Below are 24,525 nucleotides of genomic sequence, written 5' to 3'. Positions count from 1 at the left end.
CCAGACACAAAGGAACATACAGTGCTGAGTGGTTCATGAATCATCACTTTCTATGTGAGGGAGTTTGAGCTGGATTCCTGTGAAGGATGATGAAGCAGGAAGCTTTCCGTGGAATCTGTTTCCACCTCAGGTCTCCCTCAGGTCCACCTCAGGTCCATCCTAGGTCATCCAGCTCCAGAGCCTGTGTCTTTTACAGCACATAGTTCTTGGGTTCTCTGGCTCTCTGCAGAGACTTTACACAGGCTTGTAAAATAAGCCTAACGATCCACTCTAGCAAGTGTTTATCTAATAAATGACAAACCAAGAGTATTTTCCCTCGTCCCAGATATGTATAGATCCTGCCCTCATACGTACAGCCCGCAAACGTTTGGCTTCCCAGAATTCCCTTGTGGTGGCTGCAGAGAAGGACCAGACACAGGGGACCCAGCCGTGCTTGATATTCATCTGTTCTAAATCCCCCTCCAGCTCTGCTCCAGTTCATTCATTAATGTTTAATGAACATGGTTTATGTTTGAGCAGCTCGTAAAAGGCCTTTATGATGCAGTAAATGAGCGGTTTGTTGAGTAAGGATCTGACAAGCACTGGAAACCCCTGGCAGAGATATACCAGCAGTCAGTGGTTTACATTGTACCAGTTTAGACGAATATCAGACCAGAGATATAGACCAATAGACAGGTGACCATAGAATATGAAGCAATGGAGCTCTAGACATACAGCAGTCCTCATGTTGTACGGGTTCCAGTGTTATAAGGGAGAGGGGTAAACTGGACAGTGCATTAATATCAACCAAATATGCTGGAATTACAGTTATTTGACTCTATAGGTTAAATCAGAGCAAGAATGATCAAAGTGAATGGAAATGAATTAGATATATAATAACATTGCAAAATATACCCAACTATTATCTGTAGAACAACCACTCCGACCAGATTTTTACCCTTACTTATCAACACATGACTAGCAAAGCAACAGTGAGGCACAGAATGAGGTGTGAGAGCCATTAAGATGAGGCTCCGTCCAGAAGCTCCAGTCTTTATTGAGAGGTGGGGGTAGGGGTGTCTCCCAGCAGTCTGTAATGAGAGCTGGGGGTAGGGGTGTCTCCCAGCAGTCTGTAATGAGAGCTGGGGGTAGGGGTGTCTCCCAGCAGTCTGTAATGAGAGCTGTGGGTAGGGGTGTCTCCCAGCAGTCTGTAATGAGAGGTGGGGGTAGGGGTGTCTCCCAGCAGTCTGTAATGAGAGCTGGGGGTAGGAGTGTCTCCCAGCAGTCTGTAATGAGAGCTGGGGGTAGGGGTGTCTCCCAGCAGTCTGTAATGAGAGCTGGGGGTTGGGGTGTCTCCCAGCAGTCTGTAATGAGAGCTGGGGGTAGGGGTGTCTCCCAGCAGTCTGTAATGAGAGCTGGGGGTTGGGGTGTCTCCCAGCAGTCTGTAATGAGAGCTGGGGGTAGGGGTGTCTCCCAGCAGTCTGTAATGAGAGGTGGGGGTAGTGGTGTCTCCCAGCAGTCTCTAATGAGAGCTGGGGGTAGTGGTGTCTCCCAGCATAGGAGCATAGTGCATAAACAGAACCAGGTCAAGCCTGGACAAACACTGCTACTTCTAGTACTTTCTTATTGTTTCAAAAACATGTCTTATGGGTCTCTTCAGTTCTCAAAAACATCACGTCTTGTCCTCGATCAAAGACCTCCAATTGAAAATATTACAAAAACAAATAACAGTAAACACAAAGATTGCATAACAGACTGAAGTGCTGTGGGGCAGCAATGGGAAATCTTTTTAATATCACCACAAACTCTTTCCCGCTACTTACCGTCTCCGTCCAAGGGAACGATGTCGGGGCAAACTTAACAACTTGTTTTACCAGAGAACTTGTTAAATATTATTAGAATACCCCAAAACACAGAATCACACCCTCCAGCACAGTGGCCAGCACCAGTACTGAGACAGGAGTGAATGAGAGGGTTTCTGGTATACATGTCAAATGCCTCACTTATGTGAGTGAATGCCATAGATTGAGGTATTTGGATGCTGGATCAGACAGGCAGGTCAAAGCAACTAAAAACTGGGCCCTTCCTGGTGGAAAGTTGTGGAGCCTTGGAATGGTGAGAAGGTACAGATCACCCTTGTTCATTTGAAGAAAACAGGCTGTTTGTCTGTTTGAAAAAAACAAAACAAACAGTCCATGTGTGTGTTTGAAGAACACAGATTATGGGTGTGTGTCAGGGAGACAGGTTCTGTGTGTGTGTCAGGGAGACAGGTTCTGTGTGTGTGTCAGGGAGACAAGTTCTGTGTGTGTGTCAGGGAGACAGGTTCTGTGTGTGTGTCAGGGAGACAGGTTCTGTGTGTGTGTCAGGGAGACAAGTTCTGTGTGTGTGTCAGGGAGACAGGTTCTGTGTGTGTGTCAGGGAGACAGGTTCTGTGTGTGTGTCAGGGAGACAGGTTCTGTGTGTGTGTCAGGGACACAGGTTCTGTGTGTGTGCTTCAATTAAATAGTTGAATGTTTGATTCCGAAGACGAACGGACAGATCAGAAAGCATCTTCCTGAAGCAGTGAGATCCATGTCTCTGGACGTGGTAAAGCCTCCTCATTGGCAGTCAGGCTTCCACTGTGCTCTCCTCCAGAGAGGGCAGTCATTACAGTGTTTGTGTTTAATGATGGTGTTGACTCAGCGTTCGTCCACATGGACAGGATTAGCACATGGACTTCTGCCTGGGTTGATCTAATACTATGGCCCCTCCACAGACCTAACCACGGTACAGAGTTCAGAATACAGAGGAAACAGTACACAGTACAGAGTACACAGTACAGAGTACGCAGTATACAGTATAGAGGTCCATCACGCCATGGAGTCAAGGTCTGGCGGAAAGACTGCCAAGGGCAGTCCGCACAGTAAAGAAACCCATAATCATGAAATATAAACATAACTACTGAAATACACCAACGTATGGGTTCTTCCTATAACGAGGGCGTACACATTGTAACGAGGACATTCTTAAGAATGAACTGCAACCCAGCAGCAAACTTTAGAAGTACGACAATCCAACTCGTTGTCTCCGTGTAGCATTTACATTTGACATTTATTCATTTAGCAGACGCTTTTATCCAAAGCGACTTCCAAGAGAGAGCTTTACAAAAGTGCATAGTAGCAAGCATAGATCTAACCCCTGGTCTACCTAACCATCCTCCATCCTCCATTAGACCAGAGGACCCATTCAGTGCAGGGTACCCAGGGCATGCCTTCCTTTAACCCCAAAGCTTTACCTCAAACAAATGCAATAAACGTTTTTTTTAACAACCTGAGCTGTATAATAAAGTCTCTATGTTTACAAAGCCTGTATGGAGCAACTTTATCTCAGGGAGTAGAGTGTAGCGTTGCCGCGGGCGCGTAGAGGAGGAGGGGAACCTCGCCCTGAATGTCCCAACTCCAGGAACATAAATGACATCTTCAGACATAAGGAAAACAGCAGCTTTCATGGGCGGCCCCAGACACACAGCCAAGCCAAGTCAAACAGCGCAGCACTGTTCCACGGGTGATCTGGGACAAGAGAACGGGCCCCGTCATCAAACCTCATCAGGGGCTACGACACGTCTTCATCACAGGCAATTAGAGCAGGAATGTCTGGATGAGGATGGTAAGGGAGCCAGTCAGGTCCGCCGGCCCCAAACAGGTAGCAGGAGGTAGGGGCGGCACCCTGGGTGAGGAGGTAGGGGCGGCACCCTGGGTGTGGAGGTAGGGGCGGCACCCTGGGTGAGGAGGTAGGGGCGGCACCCTGGGTGTGGAGGTAGGGGCGGCACCCTGGGTGAGGAGGTAGGGGCGGCACCCTGGGTGAGGAGGTAGGGGCGGCACCCTGGGTGAGGAGGTAGGGGCGGCACCCTGGGTGTGGAGGTAGGGGCGGCACCCTGGGTGAGGAGGTAGGGGCGGCACCCTGGGTGTGGAGGTAGGGGCAGCACCCTGGGTGTGCCTGAGAACCTGCTGCTGCTGGCTCTCTCACTTTGCCTTTGTCTCATTTCGAGTCGTCAACAAGTTCTGATGTTCCTGACTGACATCCAGTTGTTTCGATAACACACATGATATGTGACTCCAGACATTGTGCATGGGGCTTACATGCTCCTTGCTTTATTTAAGAATGAATGTGTGTATGTGTGCTAATAAGGTTATTTTTTGTGGGTATACACATCAGCGATTTCATGGAAACTCATATCATGGTGTTCCAGGAAGTGAGGCACAGGGGCTCAAACCAGAGACAGGAAGTACGCAGGCTGTCTAGTCACTGTGGAAACTGGAGGTGGAAGCAGTAGACATACAGTAAGATTTGTCAGTGTGTGTGTTTGTGTGTGTGATTTTGTGTTCATGAACCTCTAACCAACACAATTACCAGCCACAACCAGCGGGGTCAGAAAATAACCATGATGTCAGGAAGAATACTGCATCCCTCTAAACACTGACAGAAATACTGTCACATGCAGCCATACAGAGACACTGTAACATGCAGCCATACAGAGACACTGTAACATGCAGCCATACAGAGACACTGTAACATGCAGCCATACAGAGACACTGTCACATGCAGCCATACAGAGACACTGTAACATGCAGCCATACAGAGACACTGTCACATGCAGCCATACAGAGACACTGTAACATGCAGCCATACAGAGACACTGTCACATGCAGCCATACAGAGACACTGTCACATGCAGCCATACAGAGACACTGTAACATGCAGCCATACAGAGACACTGTAACATGCAGCCATACAGAGACACTGTCACATGCAGCCATACAGAGACACTGTCACATGCAGCCATACAGAGACACTGTCACATGCAGCCATACAGAGACACTGTCACATGCAGCCATACAGAGACACTGTCACATGCAGCCATACAGAGACACTGTAACATGCAGCCATACAGAGACTTTGTAACAGGCACTGATGTTGATGAATTGGTGGTGAGGGTACTTAATACTTTCTGCTCTTCAGTAATGTTTACCATGGTTCTTTCCTCCAGACATACTTTGCCTCGAAATTGCCTGTTGTTTGAGATATACTTAGTCTGGGCTTGGGTGCATAGCTCCATCTCAGACAAATCTCTGACTTTATTCTCTCTCTCTCTCTCTCTCTCTCTCTCTCTCTCTCTCTATCTTTCTCTCTCTCTCTCTCTCTCTCTCTCTCTCTCTCTCTCTCTCTCTCTCTCTCTCTCTCTCTCTCTCTCTCTCTCTCTCTCTCTCTCTCTCTCTCTCTCTCTGTCTCTTACTGTCAGTGAAGGCACAGCATGTATTTTGACTACGCATCGTTAGCTGACAAGATGTGTTACGGTACACCTATGCCGTCTGGAAATGTGTTACATAACTGAGAACACACTCAGACACGCAGTCCTTGGCCTCCTTCCACTGATTCCACAGTTAACAGCCAGTGATCCAGAGTGTGTGTAGATTCCAGTAGTGCATCCAGAGAGAAGCAGTCCAACCATGTATGACCTCAGCCTCGGAGCCTAACACTCTCATATAGAGTTTTATAATAACGAAACTTAATGGCTTGATTGAGACGGCCGTGGTTGAGGAGTTGTTCGTCTCTGAGTGAGAGGGAAGGGCTTGTGGTGATGTTGTGGTGTCTGAGGAGTCCGCAGTGTTCACCTGTTGGGGGAACCACCTTGTGTCTGGCAACACATAGATGCACACACATACACTCTCTCACATGGTCACACACACACACACACACGTATACAAACACACAGGCTGTTCAGATTGTCTGTTTATCAGTTGCATGTCTGCTGTTCAGTCTTCCTCTGCAGAAATTCCCCCTCAGTCACACACAGTCTTTCACGCCCAGTCATATACACACACGCACACACACATGCTGGCACGCACACACACACACCCACACCCACACACAAACAGTTCTCAACTTCCCTCTGAGGTCTGAATACCCTTGTGGAGATCAGTCATTCTGCCAGTCAGCCACCCAGTCAGTCAGTCAACCTTTCAGTCAGCCAGTCAGTCAGTGTGTCAGACTTCTGTCAAACATTAAGCGTCAGATCCAGACAGTTTAATTGCACGTTGAGGGAGTGATTGAGTCATAAAGCAATCAGAAGTGCTCCTGTACCTGTCTAAAATACCACCTTTCTGAAACAGCCCCCACATTTAATGAGATGAAACAACATTCTAGAATTCAGAGTATGCACCTCTGAATGTCTGGAGGTTCAAGAACACTGTAAAACGTTCTAACGTCCCTCCTCACTGACTCGGTCCTGTCTCAACAGATAAACCTGTTCATCTATTCTGACTGAATCACCCATCAGGTGTTTATGAGACAATGGCCCTGGGACCTAGTTAGACATGGACCATGTCTCTGAGTCACACAGGGCTGTGCAGTTCACAGCCAGTAAAACAAAACGGAAGGAGTGTGTGTTTGTGTGTGTAAATGAGTTAATGTGTGTGTCATGCGTGTCTGAGTGTGCATGTGTTTGTGAATCAGTGCATACGCATGTGTGTGTGAGTTCATGCGTGTTTGTGTATGCGTGTGGGTACGCGTGTGAGTTAGTAACGCATGTGTCTGTGACTTCATGCATGTGTCTGTGAGTGTGTGCGAGTCCCTATGTCTGTGAGTTCATGTGTGTGAGTGTGCGTGTGTGTGTGTGTGTGCTGGCAGTGCCAGGCTTGTGGCTTCTCCGACCACAGGAAGAGTGGGAGAGGAGAGGTGGGCCTGTGGTGGCTGACCTCATGACATCACAACCCAGGCTCCGATTGGCTGTCCCCCGAGGCAGCAGGGTTTATAAGCCAACCAAACAGCAGGATTCAGCAGCATCCTCACAGTGCAGATCCTCCTCCCTCTGACAGACTGACAGACAGGAGCGTACGGATCACAGCAGCTCTCTCTCTTTCTCTCGGTGTCTTCCTCTCCGACACTCGCTATCCTTCCTGCCTGCCGTGGGCTCAGACTAGCAGCTCCAACCATCCCGATCATCTCCACCTTCCTGCTACCATCCACAGAAGGATCCTTTCAGAACCGGAGCCAGGTAAGGAACAGACAGACCATGTACTTCCACCAGTGCTGAAGCTGTCCTGTGTGGACATGTTAAATACACAACGGTGCCTCCGGCTGAGACTCGATGCGTAGAGATACAACAGTGCACAACAGGGTTTATGGGTGTGTCGATGATGCACGGAGATTAGTAGAACCTGTAGCCCTCTGCTCTATTTACACTCCATCAGCTCTGTATCTGAAGCACAAGGAGTGGAATGGGGTCTCGGAAAGCTATGGCGTCTGCAAGTCTGTGTTCCTCTCAGTTTAGATGAAGTTCTTGCTGCCTCAGCAGCATGTAATTATGTTTCAGTAGTGAGAGAACAGAACTGAGTCTAGATTAAGCTAGTATGTCACAACGCTCCTGTGGGTTGTGTTACAGTAATAGCATGGCTCTACCCGACAATGCTGGTTAAGTCTCCAACCAAAGTTGATTGGTTGAGAATATTGGTATGCCAGACCCGCTTGGTTGAGCTGACTGCAGTGTGGCGGTTTTATAAGTGATTTTCACGACGGGGACAGGAAGCGGAAGGTGTGGGCAACAGGAAACAGGAAACAAACCTCAGGCTAATTTTCTGTCTGAGTGACACCACCACCTGACCACGACTTGTCAGAACTCTGCTAACAAACAAAACCCTGAAATGCAGTTGACGCTCTCTCCTTAACCACCTCCTCTCCTCCCTCTCTCCTTTCTTCCTTCTCTCCCATTCTCCTCCTCCATTCTCCATCCTTTCTTTCTCCTCTTGGTACCCTCTCCCTTGTTTACCACCCTTTCCTCCTCCTGTTCTCCTCTCATCCACCATCTGCCCTCCCACTGTCTCCTCTCCTCTCCTCCTCCATCCTTCCATCTGCATCCTCGTCTCCCATTCAATTCCTCTCAAAGATTCCCTCCCAATCCCCCTCTTTGCCATCTCCTCCTTTTCCTCCCTCTCTCACAACCTCCCTCCTTCCCTCCACAACCTCTCATTTCCCTCTCAAACACTCCCATTCCGAACATCCCTCTCCTCTCCTCCTCTCCTCCCTGCAACTTCACCTGCCACTCTCTTCCATCGACCCCCCTAATTTGAGGCCTCCCCCATACAGCTCCCAGGCTGTAATGAGAGAGCACAGCAGCTTCCTAAATAAAGCAGCGCTCAGGGCAACGGGCTGTTGGTGCTGCGCTGCTACCATTGTGGCTTACATGCTTCCACTTTTAACTACGAGAATTACACAGGCAGCAGGAAAAGCAGAACTATGCCCTCTGTTATGTTGTTGAAGCTGGGAGGGAGATGGTTGATTGGTTGGAGGTCAGGTTCGCAGGGAAGACCCGTTCAGACGTCTGGCTGCGCCGACCTTATAAGGAATTGGCTTCCTTCCTCTAGAGCGCCTTCCTATAGGGCTGCATTCAGAAGGGAATATGGTTCTACTCCTCAACATAATTATGGCCTAAATCATGTCCACTTACACTGCAGTGCTGAAGTCACACAGCAACGCCCTGCTTCAGGATGGGAGTTGCTGACAGGAGTGTTTTCTTAAGTCTGGGTTTCCTCTCCTTAAAATGTCTGTTTTGGAGATGGAACCATGTTCTACACATTTATAACCATATCCGTCCAACCAATTGTGGTTTTCTATCAGTCATGTCCTGCCCTGAGTCTGAGTCATCTTCTGTTCTGTTCTGAATTGTGGTCCGTTGTGTTTTGTTTGTGTCGGCAGATCCTGAACTGCAACCATGAAGGCCGTCTTTGTGTTCACCCTTCTCTTTGTAACGGTCCTCTGCCGACCGGTGAGTTCCTCTCCATGTCCTGCAGGGGGTGTTTGAACTTGGTGTGTGAGACGTGAGTTGCGTTGAGCTGCCTCGTGATAGTGACAGCCTTTGTGCTCTGTTCCTCAGGTGAAGAAAGGCTCAAGCAGCAGCTCCGAGAGCTCTGAGGAGTTGGTAAGTAGAGAGAGGGAGAAGCGATAACCAACCAAAGACGAGAGAAAGTAAGAGAAAGAGAGAGAGAGGGAGAGAACGTGAGAGAAAGACATGTCCTTTGCTCCTGTCTCCAGGTCAAGCCAGCCCAAGTGTTGAGGAAAGCGTTAGAAGCTATCTTTGAGCTGGAACCTGTACAGGTAACAGCCTGCAAGCTGTACACACACACACACACACACACACACACACACACACAGTAAAGCAGCAAACAGTCTTTCTCCCATAAGAAAATCCATTCTTTTTTTTTGGGTGTTGTCTAACAGTGTGTTTTTGTTCCAGAATATTGAAGCAGCAGCAGCATCAGATGAGAGTTCAGACAACTCTGATGAAGTAAAGGTAACATGTTTACATGGATAATGACTGCGACCCCACCTCCCCCCCATACATGTAGAACAGCCATCTATCTAACTATTTAGAGAGACGTGTACTGACGCTAGTACTTGTACTGTGTTCATACTGTTCCTAACCTGTACATCTGTCTGTCTCTGTCTTAGGGTTCAGACACAGCCTCTGACACAGCCTCAGACACAGCCTCTGACACAGCCTCAGACACAGCCTCTGACACAGCCTCAGACACAGCCTCAGACACAGCCTCAGACACAGCCTCAGACACAGCCTCTGACACAGCCTCAGACACAGCCTCTGACACAGCCTCAGACACAGCCTCAGACACAGCCTCTGACACAGCCTCAGACACAGCCTCTGTGGACAGCGATGACAGCGCAGACAGCGGGGACAGTGAGGAGGACGCTCAGAAGAACGTGAGTAGCAGACCACAGAGTATCCACACTTGAGTATGCTCACTATACAGTCACATGCAGTATACAGTATAAGTACAGTATGTGTGTGTGTGTGTAGGAGGACGTGGAGGAGGAGGAGGAGGAGGAGTCCAGTGACAGCTCAGAGTCAGGGGAGGCCGAGTCCACCCTAGCCCCCCCTACTGTGGAGCCCACTGTGGAGCCCGCTGTGGAGCCCACTGTGGAGCCCAGCCCTCCCATCATCTATGATGACGGCCGAGGTGACAGCGTGGGGTACCCAAGTGACTACAAGAAGAGCTACCATGACACAAACACAGTGGAAAAGGTAAAGAATGGAGAACGGGAGAACTTTATTGATCCGCTGGGGGGAAATTGTGCGAGAGAAAGAGAGATAGCACACTTACTGTATTTGTGCCGTCTCCTCTTGTAACCCAGACAGTGCCTATCAAGGTCAGAGTTAAGGTCATGGTTAGGGTCAGGATCAAAAATAAAGTTGGGAATGGGGTCGCGGTCAGGGTCATGGTCGGAGTTATGGTCAGGGGTTAGGATAAACATCAATGACCATCATGATTCTGTGCCCACAGGTGCCCTCCCCATTCAAGTCTTATGAGGGCAAGATGATGGGCAAGACCTCTGATTACGGCGTTGGCAATGATATCGAGAAGCAGACCATGAAGGTGTACAAGGTACAGGTTAGTCTCACAAACAAATACACACACGTACACATACATGCATCACACACACACATTCAATCATAACACACAACCCTCTTTCCCCCCCCCCCCCCCCCCCCCCCCCCCAGGCCCTGCAGGTCCACCAGCTGCTGGATGAGGACACTAGCACCCCAGAGGTGGAGAGCCAGGGGCTGGGACTGGACGAGATCATGGGTGTGGATCCCTCATCCGGCTCCTCCCAGGAGGACCCGGCCCTGCGCGCGGCCCCCGTCAGCCAGGAGGCCGGCCCTTCCAAGAGCCTGGAGCAGGAGGCAGAGGAGGGAGAGGAGGCAGAGGAGGAGGGGGAGGAGAGTGCCAGCGCCAGCGAGAGCTCCAGCCCGGACGAGAGCTCCAGCGCCAGCGAAGCAGAGGGCGAGAGCGAGAACGCCAGCACCAGCGAGGAGTCTGATGCCAGCCACAGCAGCGAGGAGGCTACTGAGACGCCCGGGGCAGCTGACAGTGAGTCCGACGAGAGTGCTGAGAGCCAGGAGGGTGACTCAGCTGAGGCGGCAGTGGAGCCGGTGGAAGCAGAGGAGCCGGTGGAGGCAGAGGTCGTGACCCCTACAGTCATTCTCGTCAAGTAGCCAAGAGAGTAGCACACGCCTGAGCCTAGGTTGAATATGTCAAGGCTGAGACAAAAACTGCATCACAACATGAAAGTTGGGATTTCATGGAACCAGCTGTAATTTGTCCCCTATAGCAACAGAGCTAACGGCAGCTGACTGTCCTTCCCTAAAACAAACAAAATATGCGGACCTTATCACACAATTTGTAATAAAATCTCTATAAAAATTTAAATTCTACATAGAGACAACCAACTTTGTAGACATAAATCCACTTTGAGGTCAAAGTTAGCTTACTTTGTCTTCTACCCATGCCAAAGCTGACCCCATGTCAGTGTCCATGAGCAATTTACTTATGCAAAATACTCAAAAGCTAGTGGGTAATCATCGTGTCTCTTCCTTGATATATTGATCCTAGGCCTGAACCAGGAAGTGGCTTAGCCTTTTTACCCAGAGTCCTTTACATGTCATCTGTGAGAGGGGATGGGTCACAGGCAAACTAAGAACTAACAGGGAGAATGAGTTCCTGATGTCCACTCTATCATACTACTCTGCATGCACGGCAACGTAGATGAATTAGGGTGCATTGTGGGTACATGAGTTCAGGGCTTATGTTGCATGCTAGGGTGGATGCTGGGTAAAAGAGCCAAACTCAGGGCCCTGCAAGGTCTAATGGTTCACTTTCCAGCCATGACATACAACAGTTAGTCTTGTTCATTGCACAATCCTTATTTACACTACATGTTGTTTGTCCCCAGTTTGTTTACTGTAATGTATCATATTGTAACATTTCTAAATAAATAAAGTTCCTTTTTTCATAAAACGTTATTCTTCATGTGCAATAATCTGAAGCCCAAGTGTGTCAGCAGTACAGAAAGGTAAACATTTAGGAGAATAATAAAAGTACACTCCTTTAGCAGACACTTTTATATATAAACATATAGGGGGGATTCCAACCTTTTGATTTACAGTCTAATACTTTACCGCTGAGCGTGTCCAATGACAACTTCTGAAACATTGAAATCCTTTACCATGCCGATATTCATTGCTGAATCCCAAGTGTCTTGCTTGCTTTCATGTGCAACAATGTGCCTTCTAGCTACGCTGACTGGCTCCATGACAAGACTGAACGCAGACAGACACAGTCTCCAGACGGAGATGGCAGCAGATGTCCCCCAGAGGTGCAGATCACACAGGCTGAATGCTTTATGACTCCTGGGAGAACCCTGAGATGGGGGAAGAGGAGGATGATGTCTACAGGATGAAGAGCTTAAAGCTCAGACCTGGAGTGAGAACATGATGTTTTAGACGGGCAGTCAGAGATGGGCATTGCAGTAGGGCTTAATGGCCATTAGGGGGCACTGTCAGTCTGAATCAGAGCATGGTGTCTGCAGTGGGAGGGCAGAGCTGCCTCTATCCTGCCTCAGCCTGGTTTAGACAGGATATATTCTCTATGACTACTACTATTTCGACAACAGGATACATTTGAGATGCCCAATTGAACAAAACGTACTTGAAAACAAATAGTTTTTTATTCGCCTTTTTTACATTCAAATGCAGCATTAACAAACAGTCTTCTTTCAATCCTTTATTGTAAAAACAAGAGTAGACACTGAAGACTTCCCGGGTGTGTTTATCTGTAGTTCAGGGGTGAGATGAGAGGAACACAGACCTATAACACATCCACAACACAGCAGGCAGCGTGAGGAAACAGAACACCCAGATGCAGTAGTCCCCTCCAGCAGTTAGCTCTTGTGGTCGGGGTTTGAAACCAAAGCCCTTTACAAATGGTACAGTCCCCTCCATGCTCTCTCCCAGTAGAACCACCACTGGCCCAGTTCCACTCCCAACATACGTGTACAGACAACACCACACATCTCCCAGTAACCTGTGTCAACATGAAGATCAGAACAGGTCTCGACATCACATCAGATAGAACCCACTGATAAGATACTTCATAACAGGAAGCACCTTTACCTTCCTCAGTGCATTCAATACAGTTACAACAGCCATGGCCCCTCAGTATCTGTGGGACCACTTCAGTTGAATACAAGTTTAATCAATTATATGGGACATGTAGGGCAGAACATGACACAATCAGGCTGTCGAGGAAAACGACATCTTCATATTCAGTTTGTCGTTTAACCCTGAGCTCTGATTGGTCTCCCGATGAGTCCCATGTCAGTTGTCCCCTCTGCTCTCGGTGACAGGAGCAGATGTTGGCATCTCGTCTGTCACACCGCTGGTCGTCATGCCAGCTGTTGTCCCTGGTGAGGGAGTCTCCAGAGGTCCCTCAGTGGACATCTCTGCAGTGGTAGGTGACATTGTTGTGGAGGAAGGTGTGGGGGTCGGTGACATTGTTGAATTAGTGACAGGCCTGGTTCTTGTTGTGTTAGCAGTGGGACGGGTCACTTGAACTGTGGGTTTAGGTGTCAGTGGTTTTGCCGTGATCTCTGAGGATTCTGAGGATTCTGAAGATTCTGAAGATTCTGAGGATTCTGAGGATTCTGAGGATTCCGAAGATTCTGAGGATTCCGAAGATTCGGATGATTCCGAAGATTCCGAAGATTTCCAGTACCTTGACTTTCCATAGATGTGACTGGAGACTACTTCAGAGGGTTGCCACTGAAACAATTTCAGCCAATCACGCAATGAGCCACTCTGGTCCCCAGACCCTTCAAAAACCTGTGGAGGGAACAGCAGACTCGGTCACACCTCATCAGCTCCTACTAGCCCCACACCTCAGCTCCTACTATCCCCACACATCAGCTCCTACTAGCCCCACACATCAGCTCCTACTAGCCCCACACATCAGCTCCTACTAGCACCACACATCAGCTCCTACTAGCCCCACACATCAGCTCCTACTAGCCCCACACATCAGCTCCTACTAGCCCCACACATCAGCTCCTACTAGCCCCACACCTCAGCTCCTACTAGCCCCACACATCAGCTCCTACTAGCCCCACACCTCAGCTCCTACTAGCCCCACACATCAGCTCCTACTAGCCCCACACACCAGCTCCTACTAGCCCCACACATCAGCTCCTACTAGCCCCACACACCAGCTCCTACTAGCCCTACACATCAGCTCCTACTAGCACCACACATCAGTGTTGACAGCAGGAAAAATTAAATCATAATAAAGATAAGCAGAGAAGTCTTACAGGGCTGCACAAGGATGCTGTGAGAAGGACGGCGAAGAGACCACAGAGCAGGAGTCGCATCTCTCAGCCTGATGCACAAACAACGACAAGGACAAATAGTGAACAACATCATCAGCCTGGATGCAGTGATAACACAACAAATATCAGGACTCTCCGAATACTAGCTACTCATTCAGACGCAGTCCTTTTCACAGTACTGTCGGAGGAGTAGAGAAAGCTGTGTTACCTTGATAGCTTGTTATCTTGCCTTCTGTAGTCTAAAACAGAAGTTATCTCTGAGTTGTATTATGGTCTTCACACACGGTTATTGGAAGGTGCTGTGGTATGGTTAGGTCTCTGCAAGGCTTCTGAGGATGTCCAGCACAGTCTGAGGTCCTCTCAGGACAGGAGTGTAGATATAGGCAGAGGAGAGAGAGAAAGACGGTGGATTTTTCCCAACCATGGAATGTTCCCACAGGATGAGATGGCATGGTGAATCGACTTCTCTGATCTTGCTGACGTGTGACACCACTCTGTTAATGCATCACTCCCAAACTTCCTAGTGTGTTGCAGAGTAAACAGAATAAATCAGATCAAAACCCAGCCTTCTAAATGGTCAAACCCAGGCCCAGCCCCAGCCCTATCCGAAAAACGAACGAAACCAACAGTGACGAATAAATCTGTCACGCAATGATGCAATGGGATGAAAAGGATTGTGTATTTTAGGGAATCTTACATTGTGTAAGTTCTCCCACGCAGAGGGGCGGCACCCTAAGTTGCATAGGAAGCAATGCAACAAATGTCTGAACATGCACTGTTTGTGTAATTATCACTACCCTCAAATCCTGAGGGTTTTGTTGCGGAAAAACAATACCCACAGTGAAAAATGACAGAGGGCTAACGAGAAACACTTGCCTCTAGATCAGGGCCGGATGCAGCCTGCTTGGGGGGGCAGTGAACATTTCTGGGGGGTATCATGATTACGGAAAGGGATCGTATAATTTTTTATATTACCATTATGTTACAATTTTTGAGTCTGCTTAACGATCCAAGTGTTAATCAGGCGCGGAGCCAGACGTTATAAACATTCGGTGCTTAGCCCAAACCTATGACGTATCCTGGGTTTGATGCTTTGATGTTTTCTCTGTGTGAGTAAGGGATAAGGATGGTGTGAAGGAAAGGAGTTGTAGTAGTTTTGTGGCGCTAATTACTGCCTTAATGCTGTTGCTTTCCGGTTATAATCACACACAGACACAGACACATGGTTGTCATTATATTGCATCCCTCCAGGATTATCTTTATTCACAGTTATTGTTTCACTGATAAAATAAGCCAGACACATCTTGTCTGGCTAACTTGGTTTCTGAGGTGCTTTCAGCACCCCCCCCCCCCACACACACACAGTTTATGACATGTTACTGAGGTTGATGAGGGTGGGGGGCAGCTGGGGCCCGCTGAGGTAGGGGTAGTGAGTGTACACCTGAGGGCTCCCAAACTGTGAGTTGAAGTACTGGCTGCCATAGGGGCTGTAACCATAGGGGTTGTTACCGAGGGGGTTGTAACCATGGGGGTTGTAACTAAGGGGATTGTAACTAAGGGGATTGTAACTAAGGGGATTGTAACCGACGTTGTTGTAACTGAGAGAGTTGTGTCTGTTCAGGTGGATGAGAGGGTTCAGGTTGGGGTTGAGGAACTGCTCCAGCCGTGGGCGTGGGTACAAGTAGGTGGACGAGACGGTCCTGGTGGAAGAGTTTTGCTCCAGGGGACGACGGGTGAAGGTCAGACTCTGACATGGAATCAATGCGTAATCACAGTGCTGTCAGTACATGGTCCCACAGTGTTCAGAGTCACATTATTATCCACACACTGACTGCGTAATCACAATGCTGTCAGTACATGGTCCCACAGTGTTCAGAGTCACATTATTATCCACACACCCACACACTGACTCACACACACTGACTCACGAGCACACTCACCCCGACGGTAACAGGCTCCTCCTCTTGTTGCTCCACCACCTGGGTACAAAGGCAGGATCAGGATGCGCCGTCCACACCCAGGAAGCAGTTGACTGTCAGACTGACAGATGATATATCACCGTGTTAGGTGATATATCATCTGTCAGTCTGACAGATGATATATCACCTAACACGGTGATATATCATCCTAGCACACGGGTACTCACGGGTGCAGCGAGACAGTAGCTCAGAAGGCTGGTCCCCACCACCATCGCCATCGCCATCATCTTCATCATCTGGATAGCAGTCTTTGTGGTGCAAATTTCCTTTGTTCAGAACCAGAAGCAGCCCGATCAGAACTGGTCTCACAGACACACAGAGTTGTCAGTTGCAAAAGTTTCTTTGCAACTGACGATCTGACTAGTTATCTTCCTGCAGTTACCGTCAGTCTTACAAACAAGTCAACCTTCTTCTGATAAAGAGTTGAACCTTTAGCACAGGAAGGTTTCTACTCCCAAATAATCATGCCAAAGGAAAAGAAGCACAGATAAGACCGAAAGCTGATCTATCAGTTAACTTACCTGGTAAAGTGACTCCTACTGTGTGAGCTTACATCTCAAAGACACCTTATATAGATGGTCCAACCTGCACTGGATCATCCAATCAAACATCTCCATTTCCTGTGTGTTCAATTAGTGTGGCCACAGATATGAAGGTCAGGTTCAGACAGCTGGGTTGGATCTCCCACTAAATGTCTCTGTCTGGATTAGAGTCTGGGTTTCCCGCGTGTTTCATCAGAGCACAGACGTGATGAAGAGCTATCCACAACCCACAGGGTAACGAAGCTCTCGGCTCATGGTGTCTCTGCGTCCACATTATATGGAGGCTCGAATGTTATGTGATGTTATGTCAATTCTCAGAATGGCATGCTTTTGTAATGTGAACTCTCCGAATGTTAGATAATCCAATGGAAACTCTGATTGGTATGTCATATGTTAGATGCTAGAGGAGATCAGATGTTAAAATAGCATGGTTAAAGTTTGTCTAAAAGATGAGATCTAATTAAATATGTTTATCACCATTCTAGCCCACAGAAAGAAGTAGCTCATTTTGCCAGTGGTGTGCAGACAACCAGGCAGACCACCACTGAGATATCTATTAAGGTCACTATTGAGAAATCCTGATACAACACTACACACAAACACACACACAAACACACACACACACAGACACACACTGTGAGGGATTCTAAGGAACGATGAGATTGTGGCGTTGAGGTTGACAAGACTTCTGCCAAGTCTAGATGGTGTGTCTTCAGGGCTTGGCGCCATACGCAGGTGCTGTTGGAATGTGTTTATCAACTGCCTCATCGTTCCACAATGATGTTTGGATTTCTCCCGACAAGCCAATGAACATCTCGTTTGTAATGAACAGTGACTTCCTGACATAAGGCCTCACGTAGAACACATCTGGTATGACTGAATATATCAAGGTAAAGATCCATTTCAAATAGCATATTTAAAAATCACTGGTGCATCCAGCAATAAATCTGGATTATCTGCACTAGACAAACTCTTCATCCTGACCATATTGTATAGGGAGTCCCGTTAACCTAATTTGAGGGAGTGCCGCTCATACACAAACCATAAACGCTCGCCGTCAGATGTTGACATTTGGTGATTTTGTTTACCTGAAATGTGGTGAGATTTATGATAAGATGTCATCATCAGATCCCTGTGGTTCGAGGTTACTTCCTGGTATGGTGAAGCTGAAAGTTGATTGGACCAGAAAGCGCCAGCGTCTCCCAACAGCAAGACTTATAAGCCCCGAGCCAAAGAAGCATCTGAAAGATATCCTTCAGATTGGTGACTGCATACAAACTAAAAGGTAAGATACACTTCACCACCTCTCCAAACACCTCTGCCCTATGCTACTTTTCATGTCTGTATAGTGAACCTGACCAAGCTGCAAGATACGTTATAACACTGCACGTTATTGGTCATTGCACTTTGATGTTGAGCTAACTCATTGTCTTGTCAAGCTGAGGTGGGAAATATGTGTTTAACGTGTCTTTAACTGTGGATGGTTGTCTCTGTGCCTCTAGTGTCCGGGTGTTTCTGCAGAGAACCAGAGTTTAAAGATGAGGTCATTCGCTGTCCTGATGGCTCTGCTCAGCGTGTGTCTGGCTGCTCCTGTAAGATTTTATTGAAGACAGCATGCTCACTAAACATACCAAACACATACCAAATCATTTCAGTTAGGTTAGTGTTGGCTTGAGTCTTGTGAGTAGGGTCAGTGGAGCTTGCTTAATTGGGGGAACTTTATTGGTTCAATTTGTGCAAGAACAAGAGCATTCAGGTGTTTATAAGCACTGCAAAGGATTCCAGGTAATAGTTGGATCTAGGTTTGGAAGTCAACATAACATCTGTGGACAGAAGGGAGAGTTGTGACTTGTGGTGACTTCTTACAACATGACTCCAGATGTTGACAGATTATACTGAATCCTTCAGTGGATGAAACCATGTTTTTTAATCTTTATGTAGGTGGAGCAGGTCCCTGTAATGCCTGAGGTAAGTCAGAGAGATGGAGTGTGTGTGTGTGTGTGTGTGTGTGAGAGAGAGAGAGAGAGAGAGAGAGAGAGAGAGAGAGAGAGAGAGAGAGAGAGAGAGAGAGAGAGAGGAAGGAGAGAGAAAACAATTCAAATATGTGTTGACAGTAGAGAGAGGGGGAGACGAGTTCTTACTGTGTGTTAAGATACTGTCTATCTTCCTTTAGGTGGAGCAGGTTCTTCTGATTCCTGAGGAACATGAGGTAAGAGAAAGAGAAATGAGAGAGGGGAAGAGAGAGAGAGAGAAAGAGAAATGAGAGAGGGGAAGAGAGAGAGAGAGAAGCAGAGAGAGGTAGTTCTACACATAGGACACTCTGCTCTATCTCTCATATCATTGATGGCAATAACCGCCCCATCTCATTGGTGCTTGTTCTCTTGTTCCCTCCCAGAGAGTCACTCCAATTGGTCCACCACAGGCCCAGGCCAGTAACACCATTCGGACCATCTACTACCCAGTGCCCCGCCCAGAGACTGCACTCAGTCCAACCAATCCTTACTACAACTACCCGTTCAACTACCCCAACCCCAACGCCAACCCCTACAACCTCTACCCTTCATACCCTTACCCCTCTTACCCCTCCTCCCCCTACACCAACCCCTTCCTCAGTGCATACACCCTACCCCCCATCGTCATCAGCCTTCCCAAACTCAATTGAGCATGCTCTGAATGGGGGGGGGGACATTTCCCTGTCTGTATAGAGTGAGGTATTTTGCTCTGATAGTCATAAATAAAGTTTAAGACAACAATGATGTTGATGTACAGTTTTAATGTAGTTGACTTGTGATGCCTCTGTGTCTTGATGTAACTAGGTTTACATGTTGGTTGATGGCTCCATCTAGTGTTTAAATAGTAAACATCCAGTGTTGGCGGTCAACTGTGTCTTAAGGTGTGTGTGTGTTGGTGTGTGTGTGTTAAGGTGTGTGTGTGTTGGTGTGATCTGACCACTGGTGGACACAGGGGGGGGGGGGTTTAACCCAAGTTAGAGGGTTGTGTCACCCTCTAGGGTAGATAATACATGATAAAGTGCCCTTTATGGCTGCCGGGAACATGCCTTTGTTTCAGTGACGAATTGTTGAAAGTGCCCTCCAAGGTGCCCCTATGTGCAACATTTTCTAATTTCACTGGATTTGACAGTCAGTATATGCGTCCAAATCAACTGAAATATCAGCGTTGGCCAAGTCTGTCTTACACTGATACACCTCCTGTCTGTGGCAGGAAGTGTGTATTGAACAGATATGAGTCATGGTGTTGCAGGGTGAGGAAAAAAACTCACTCTCGAAACCTCAAACAGCTCACAGCAGGAATGTGTTTCCTTTGCTTGTCTTCATAAACTGAATGACATCACACCACATTTGATAATATACAGAAAAGAAATCCAAAGCTTTTTGTATTGACTTACAGTTGAATGATCTCCACTGAGAGACATTTGAGGGGGTGGAGGTGAGGGTGGGGCAATGAGCCTTTGTGTTGTTCTGTTGTACTGGTGTCTGTGGTCAGGTAAGCGCTCTGAACGAGAACACAGAACAAACACAGATTTGCACGCGGGAAGCAGAAGTTGTTGACCCACCTGTATGATCAGTAAACCACTCGGGTTTCCTGGTTGAACTGTTGAAAAATGTTAAACACCACAAATGCCTGTGAAGGGCTGAGAAGACTATGGGTAATACAGAAGCCAGGGTTTGCATATCCTCTGAGGCAAAACACAAAGCTTTGTTTCTGAAGAACACCATGAGTGAGCCAGATGCAGTTTGTAAGCTCCCCACACTCACACACACCAACACACATATACACACACGGGCCCCTCTGGTATATTTAAAGCCTTTTAATAACACAGTGCTGCCCCACTGTCATTACAGGATAACATTGCTGTTCTGAGGCTCTTGAGCCAAACACACTGGTGGGAGAGGGGCGAGAGAGGGAGAAAGAGAGAAAGAGAGAAAGGGGGAAGAGAGAGGGAGAAAGTGAGGAGGAGAAAGGGGGGAGATTGGGAAGGAGGGGTAGAGTGCGGGAGGAAGAGAGAGAGAGAGAGATGGGGAGAGGGGGGGAGAGAGAGAGAGACAGAGAGAGAGTAAGAGAGAGAGAGAAAGAGAGAGATATGGAGAGGGGAAGGAGGGTGAGGAGTGACAGGGGTACAATCAAGCGCCAATGATGAGGTCACTCCACACACCCCCTCCTCCTTATCATCTTGCTACTCCCACATCCTTCCCTCCCTCCCCACAACTTTCTTTTAGAAGTGAAAGATGTAACTGCCAGGGGGTCATGATGAGTATTAGAAAGGTGTTAGGTCACATGACACACACCTTCTATTCTCCATCCCCAGAGGTAGAACACACCCAGTATCTCTGAACCTTGCCCAGGATATCAGGAAATAATGTGATCACTGATAGGTACAGTGCAGTAACATTTATTAACTTCTAGAAAGGTCACAAAAATCATAAAATCGAATCAACAACAGTGTGTCAGAGTAGGTCAGGTGAGGATCCTTCACATAGGGATTGTCACAGTACTGGCTTTTGTCTAGAAAAACACACTGAACAACTGTTTCCTTGCAAACACACATCAGTGATCACAACAAACAGTCGACTGCCAGGGTGAGCAATCGCTTCAAGGAACAGAAACAACTTTGCTTAAAGAACCTTCACAAGAACATAATCACAGTCGTGAACAATTTCAAATCACTCCAGAGCGATCTATATATTATCAACATATACTCTGTGCATATACTCTTTAGTGCAAGCGAATGGGATATCAGAGAATGGGCCTGATGTGTGCTGGATAGTCTCCTGGTCATTCCAGACACACCGTCCTTCAAGAGCCCTTCCTAGGGGACCCCTGTCTATCTGGACATCCATGAGGTGGTCCAGCTAGCCCAGGGTAAGGGGGGTCATACAGGCTCTGCTGAGGCTCATTGGGCTCTCTCTCTCTCCTTCTGGTCATCAAGAAACTCTCTCCGGGTGTCGGGGTTCAAACAGCGGTAGCACAGGCTGTCGTTGGAGGTCAGTGTTCATATAGAGGGTTGTGGAAGGACGCATACTCGTTGTCGTCTAGGAGACGGCCGTAGGAGGAACGCCTGGAGAGGAGTGGGGGGGGGGGGGGGGGGTTAAGAAAAGAGTTAGGTAGTATTGAGAAAAAGAGAGGGTGTCCTATCCTGCCTGACCTTACTCACCTCCACTTCCAGTAGTAGGCCCCTCCGAACATCAGGATCACTATAGCAATGAATGCGAGCACGATGGCTGCGACTTTTCCTGAGGTAAAAGAGAGAGAGAGAGTTGGGGGAGCTACTGGACACATTCTGCACTAATCACTGGACCAACAGGTCACCTGTCTAACAAATAAATCACCTTTTAGACAAACCATCACCCATCTGTAGCTTCTGACCTCTATCCACTGACAAGGAAGTTACAGCAAAACAAGATTGGCCAACATGTGAACTAAATTTCCTGGCTCTACAGACTTATGGAATGTTTACAAATTAACCCTATAGGAAGTCAGGGTAGTTAGTAACCTGTTTAATGATACACTTATAAATAGTCTGTGGTGGACTTTGACAGTTTTAAAGTAGGCCATGCCAGGTAGTTGTGGCCGGTGACTACCATAGGCAAACAAAAAATGATGCCTATCATGGGAAATCTATCAGTGGAATTTCTCCTTGGTGTCCTACACTTTTCCAAGTTCTCCCCTGGTTCCAAAGGTTTGTACTGGAGAGTAATTTGATACACACCAACTCCACAAAAGCACAGATCATCATATGGAATGGTGAATAGCCACAAAATACAATTTGTCTGCCATGCAGACAGAGCCTCCAGACATGGTGCTATCTCACCTGAGCTGAAAGCCCTGGATTGACTCTTGCTGTCCACGGTAGCGGTGGTCTGATGAATGGTGCCTGACACTGACTGAGAGGTTGTGGGTTTGGATCCTGCCGTAGTAGTCAGCAGCACAGCAGAGGTGGAGAACTGCGGCTCAGAAGAAGAGGTGGAGGAGGAGGTGGTGGAGGAGAAAGAGGTGGGGGAAGAGGTGGGGGAAGAGGTGGAGGAAGAGGTGGGGGAAGAGGTGGAGGAAGAGGTGGAGGAAGAGGTGGAGGAAGAGGTGGGGGAAGAGGTGGAGGAAGAGGTGGGGGAAGAGGTGGAGGAAGAGGTGGAGGACCCAGTAGAATTGCTCAGACTGGTGGCTGGAGTCTGGCTGCTGGTGGTTCCTGTGGACCCGTTTACAGTTGACTGGTGGGGCTGAGTGGGCTGGGATGTCAGGATGGGCGTCGTGCTCTGCTCAGATGGAGTCTGGGTTGGCAAGGATGTGGTGGCTACAGGTGAGGTCGCTCCTGATTCCTGGCCTGGTGTGGGAATGGTGGTCTGTGTAGAGTTGGTCTGGGGAATGGTGATGTTGACTGGGGAGAAAGTCGTGGAGTTGGGGGTGGTGGAGGAGGATAAAGAATCTGGGGTTGTTGGTGGGGGTGAGGAAGGGGTGGCTGAGGAGATAATCTCACTGGTGGTGATTGGTGCGGAGGTGGTTTCAGATGGAGATTTTGGTGTGGAGATGGTGTCAATTGGGGGTTCTGTTGAGAAGGATGTCTCAATTGGGGGTTCTGGGGATTCTGATGTACTGGTAACACCTGGTACAACCAGACACAACCACCCTGCAAGAATAATAGACAAACGCTCAATAACACAGGTATAACATCAGTCATTTACAAATTAGATTGTTATAAATATCTAAACAACAATTTATTCGGTAAATAACTTGTACTTAAGCTCGTAATTAAACTCATAATTAAAAATGAAAGTATAGCCTACTCAAGCTTTTGGTTACCGACTGTTCTTTTGATACAATTACGCAGATAAACAAACCTTTAAAAAAAACGGCTCCGTATTATACAGACCTGATAGAAAGATTAATAGTCCGACCCTCATTATCGCGTGCGACATCTGCTATCCAGTACTGAGGCAAGTACTCTATGGCAGAAACTGCAGTGTTCTCTCCGGTAGCTTCGACCAGTCTATGACAGATGGTGATTCGCTTTGATTAATACAGTTTCAAGTCCCGCCTCAAACTAACCTCCTCCTCCTTCTCTTGATTTCTCAAACAGGAACACCAACCAAACACTAGAGGGAGTCAAAACCGAGAAGACTACTGCTAAGAATGAGGGAAATTCATTTGTACAGATGAATGACTTGAGATGCTTTGAATAAACTATATGTCGTGATGAGAGATTATGTGATATTAGCCAAATGGGCTTATAAACAAAAACTTCTATTAGCCTTTCATTTATGATATTTTATTATATAATTGTTATTTTGTCAGTAGGAAACAATGTTGAGAAACTAACAAGTTGGACAAATGTTAAATAACAAAACATTGCATATTTTATGACAACACTGAATATTTGCGGAGCTTTTCAGCCTAGCTCGGGCCTGACTCCGAAGTATTAGGCAGTTGACAATAAAATACTGTAATCCTGAAGTGGGTCAACTCTCTGGTGGTAGCCTAGTAGGCAGGTATTAAAGAGAGAAAGACCAAAGACTGATGAAGCGACAACTCACGACTTAGTCTCGTATGATGGTCTATCAAGGTCTATCTAAAAGTTACCTCTGGGTTGGTCACTGGTCCCATAGTTGATGAACCGGAACAGTGGAAATGATCAGCTCGTCTGTCATGTAACCTCCTTATCGGTATGATGATACTAGTATTAGTGACACAGACCGAGCAGATACACATGCTGTCTAGTTTGCCCACATTCTCACTCCTCCCAGATCAACGCCTCGCCCCAAGCTGTACCTTGCCTCTGGCAGCCTTAGAGAACCAAACATCTGCAT

General features: G+C 47.7%; 4 protein-coding genes and 1 long non-coding RNA gene across 6 annotated transcripts; 2 read left to right on the top strand and 3 right to left on the bottom strand.

Moving 5' to 3' along the window:
- Positions 1-1,033: 1,033 nt before the first annotated feature.
- Positions 1,034-4,000, bottom strand: LOC136956347 (BUD13 homolog). Its single transcript, XM_067250251.1, has 2 exons — positions 3,684-4,000; positions 1,034-1,460 (listed from the first exon to the last, which is right to left on the bottom strand). Exons 1-2 carry the CDS (start codon positions 3,998-4,000, stop codon positions 1,034-1,036), a joined length of 744 nt encoding a protein of 247 aa, XP_067106352.1.
- A 2,885-nt stretch (positions 4,001-6,885) lies between these two features.
- spp1 (secreted phosphoprotein 1) lies at positions 6,886-11,791 on the top strand. Its single transcript, XM_067250250.1, has 9 exons — positions 6,886-7,012; positions 8,710-8,779; positions 8,888-8,932; positions 9,046-9,108; positions 9,248-9,304; positions 9,463-9,729; positions 9,827-10,051; positions 10,311-10,412; positions 10,529-11,791. Exons 2-9 carry the CDS (start codon positions 8,726-8,728, stop codon positions 11,021-11,023), a joined length of 1,308 nt encoding a protein of 435 aa, XP_067106351.1. The 5' UTR covers positions 6,886-7,012; positions 8,710-8,725; the 3' UTR covers positions 11,024-11,791.
- A 724-nt stretch (positions 11,792-12,515) lies between these two features.
- On the bottom strand, positions 12,516-14,656 carry LOC136956851 (uncharacterized). Its single transcript, XR_010878245.1, has 4 exons — positions 14,396-14,656; positions 14,170-14,237; positions 12,864-13,687; positions 12,516-12,781 (listed from the first exon to the last, which is right to left on the bottom strand). It is a non-coding gene; the product is annotated as an uncharacterized lncRNA (long non-coding RNA).
- A 3,304-nt stretch (positions 14,657-17,960) lies between these two features.
- Positions 17,961-19,453, top strand: wu:fk95d07 (uncharacterized). 2 transcript variants are annotated; one of them, XM_067250972.1, is made up of 5 exons: positions 17,961-17,993; positions 18,211-18,300; positions 18,650-18,676; positions 18,882-18,917; positions 19,104-19,453. In XM_067250972.1, exons 2-5 carry the CDS (start codon positions 18,247-18,249, stop codon positions 19,368-19,370), a joined length of 384 nt encoding a protein of 127 aa, XP_067107073.1. In that variant the 5' UTR covers positions 17,961-17,993; positions 18,211-18,246; the 3' UTR covers positions 19,371-19,453. The 2 variants fall into 2 exon arrangements, with proteins under 2 accessions (XP_067107073.1, XP_067107074.1); XM_067250973.1 differs by lacking the exon at positions 18,650-18,676 and having other exon boundaries at positions 17,966-17,993.
- Positions 19,454-21,103: 1,650 nt separating this feature from the next.
- parm1 (prostate androgen-regulated mucin-like protein 1) lies at positions 21,104-24,393 on the bottom strand. The gene is made up of 5 exons (XM_067250613.1): positions 24,299-24,393; positions 23,592-23,708; positions 22,544-23,348; positions 21,882-21,965; positions 21,104-21,785 (listed from the first exon to the last, which is right to left on the bottom strand). Exons 2-5 carry the CDS (start codon positions 23,635-23,637, stop codon positions 21,713-21,715), a joined length of 1,008 nt encoding a protein of 335 aa, XP_067106714.1. The 5' UTR covers positions 23,638-23,708; positions 24,299-24,393; the 3' UTR covers positions 21,104-21,712.
- Positions 24,394-24,525: the final 132 nt, after the last annotated feature.

Source organism: Osmerus mordax, chromosome 14 (genome assembly GCF_038355195.1).
Source record: "Osmerus mordax isolate fOsmMor3 chromosome 14, fOsmMor3.pri, whole genome shotgun sequence".
Taxonomy (NCBI): Eukaryota; Metazoa; Chordata; class Actinopteri; order Osmeriformes; family Osmeridae; genus Osmerus; species Osmerus mordax.
This window is presented reverse-complemented; position numbering and strand designations above follow the sequence as displayed.

Excerpts from the sequence above, each read along its gene's own strand:
- LOC136956347 (XM_067250251.1), bottom strand. The coding sequence starts at position 4,000 with ATGAGACAAAGGCAAAGTGAGAGAGCCAGCAGCAGCAGGTTCTCAGGC. Across the intron at positions 1,461-3,683 it reads CCCCTACCTCCTCACCCAGG|ACTGCTGGGAGACACCCCTA; the intron begins GTGCCGCCCCTA and ends CTCTCATTACAG.
- spp1 (XM_067250250.1), top strand. The coding sequence starts at position 8,726 with ATGAAGGCCGTCTTTGTGTTCACCCTTCTCTTTGTAACGGTCCTCTGC. Across the intron at positions 9,109-9,247 it reads TTGAGCTGGAACCTGTACAG|AATATTGAAGCAGCAGCAGC; the intron begins GTAACAGCCTGC and ends TTTTTGTTCCAG. Across the intron at positions 9,730-9,826 it reads AGGAGGACGCTCAGAAGAAC|GAGGACGTGGAGGAGGAGGA; the intron begins GTGAGTAGCAGA and ends GTGTGTGTGTAG.
- wu:fk95d07 (XM_067250972.1), top strand. The coding sequence starts at position 18,247 with ATGAGGTCATTCGCTGTCCTGATGGCTCTGCTCAGCGTGTGTCTGGCT. Across the intron at positions 18,677-18,881 it reads AGGTCCCTGTAATGCCTGAG|GTGGAGCAGGTTCTTCTGAT; the intron begins GTAAGTCAGAGA and ends ATCTTCCTTTAG. Across the intron at positions 18,918-19,103 it reads TGATTCCTGAGGAACATGAG|AGAGTCACTCCAATTGGTCC; the intron begins GTAAGAGAAAGA and ends GTTCCCTCCCAG.
- parm1 (XM_067250613.1), bottom strand. The coding sequence starts at position 23,637 with ATGTCGCACGCGATAATGAGGGTCGGACTATTAATCTTTCTATCAG. Across the intron at positions 21,966-22,543 it reads AGTCAATCCAGGGCTTTCAG|CTCAGGAAAAGTCGCAGCCA; the intron begins CTCAGGTGAGAT and ends TCTCTCTTTTAC. Across the intron at positions 21,786-21,881 it reads GCCTACTACTGGAAGTGGAG|GCGTTCCTCCTACGGCCGTC; the intron begins GTGAGTAAGGTC and ends ACTCCTCTCCAG.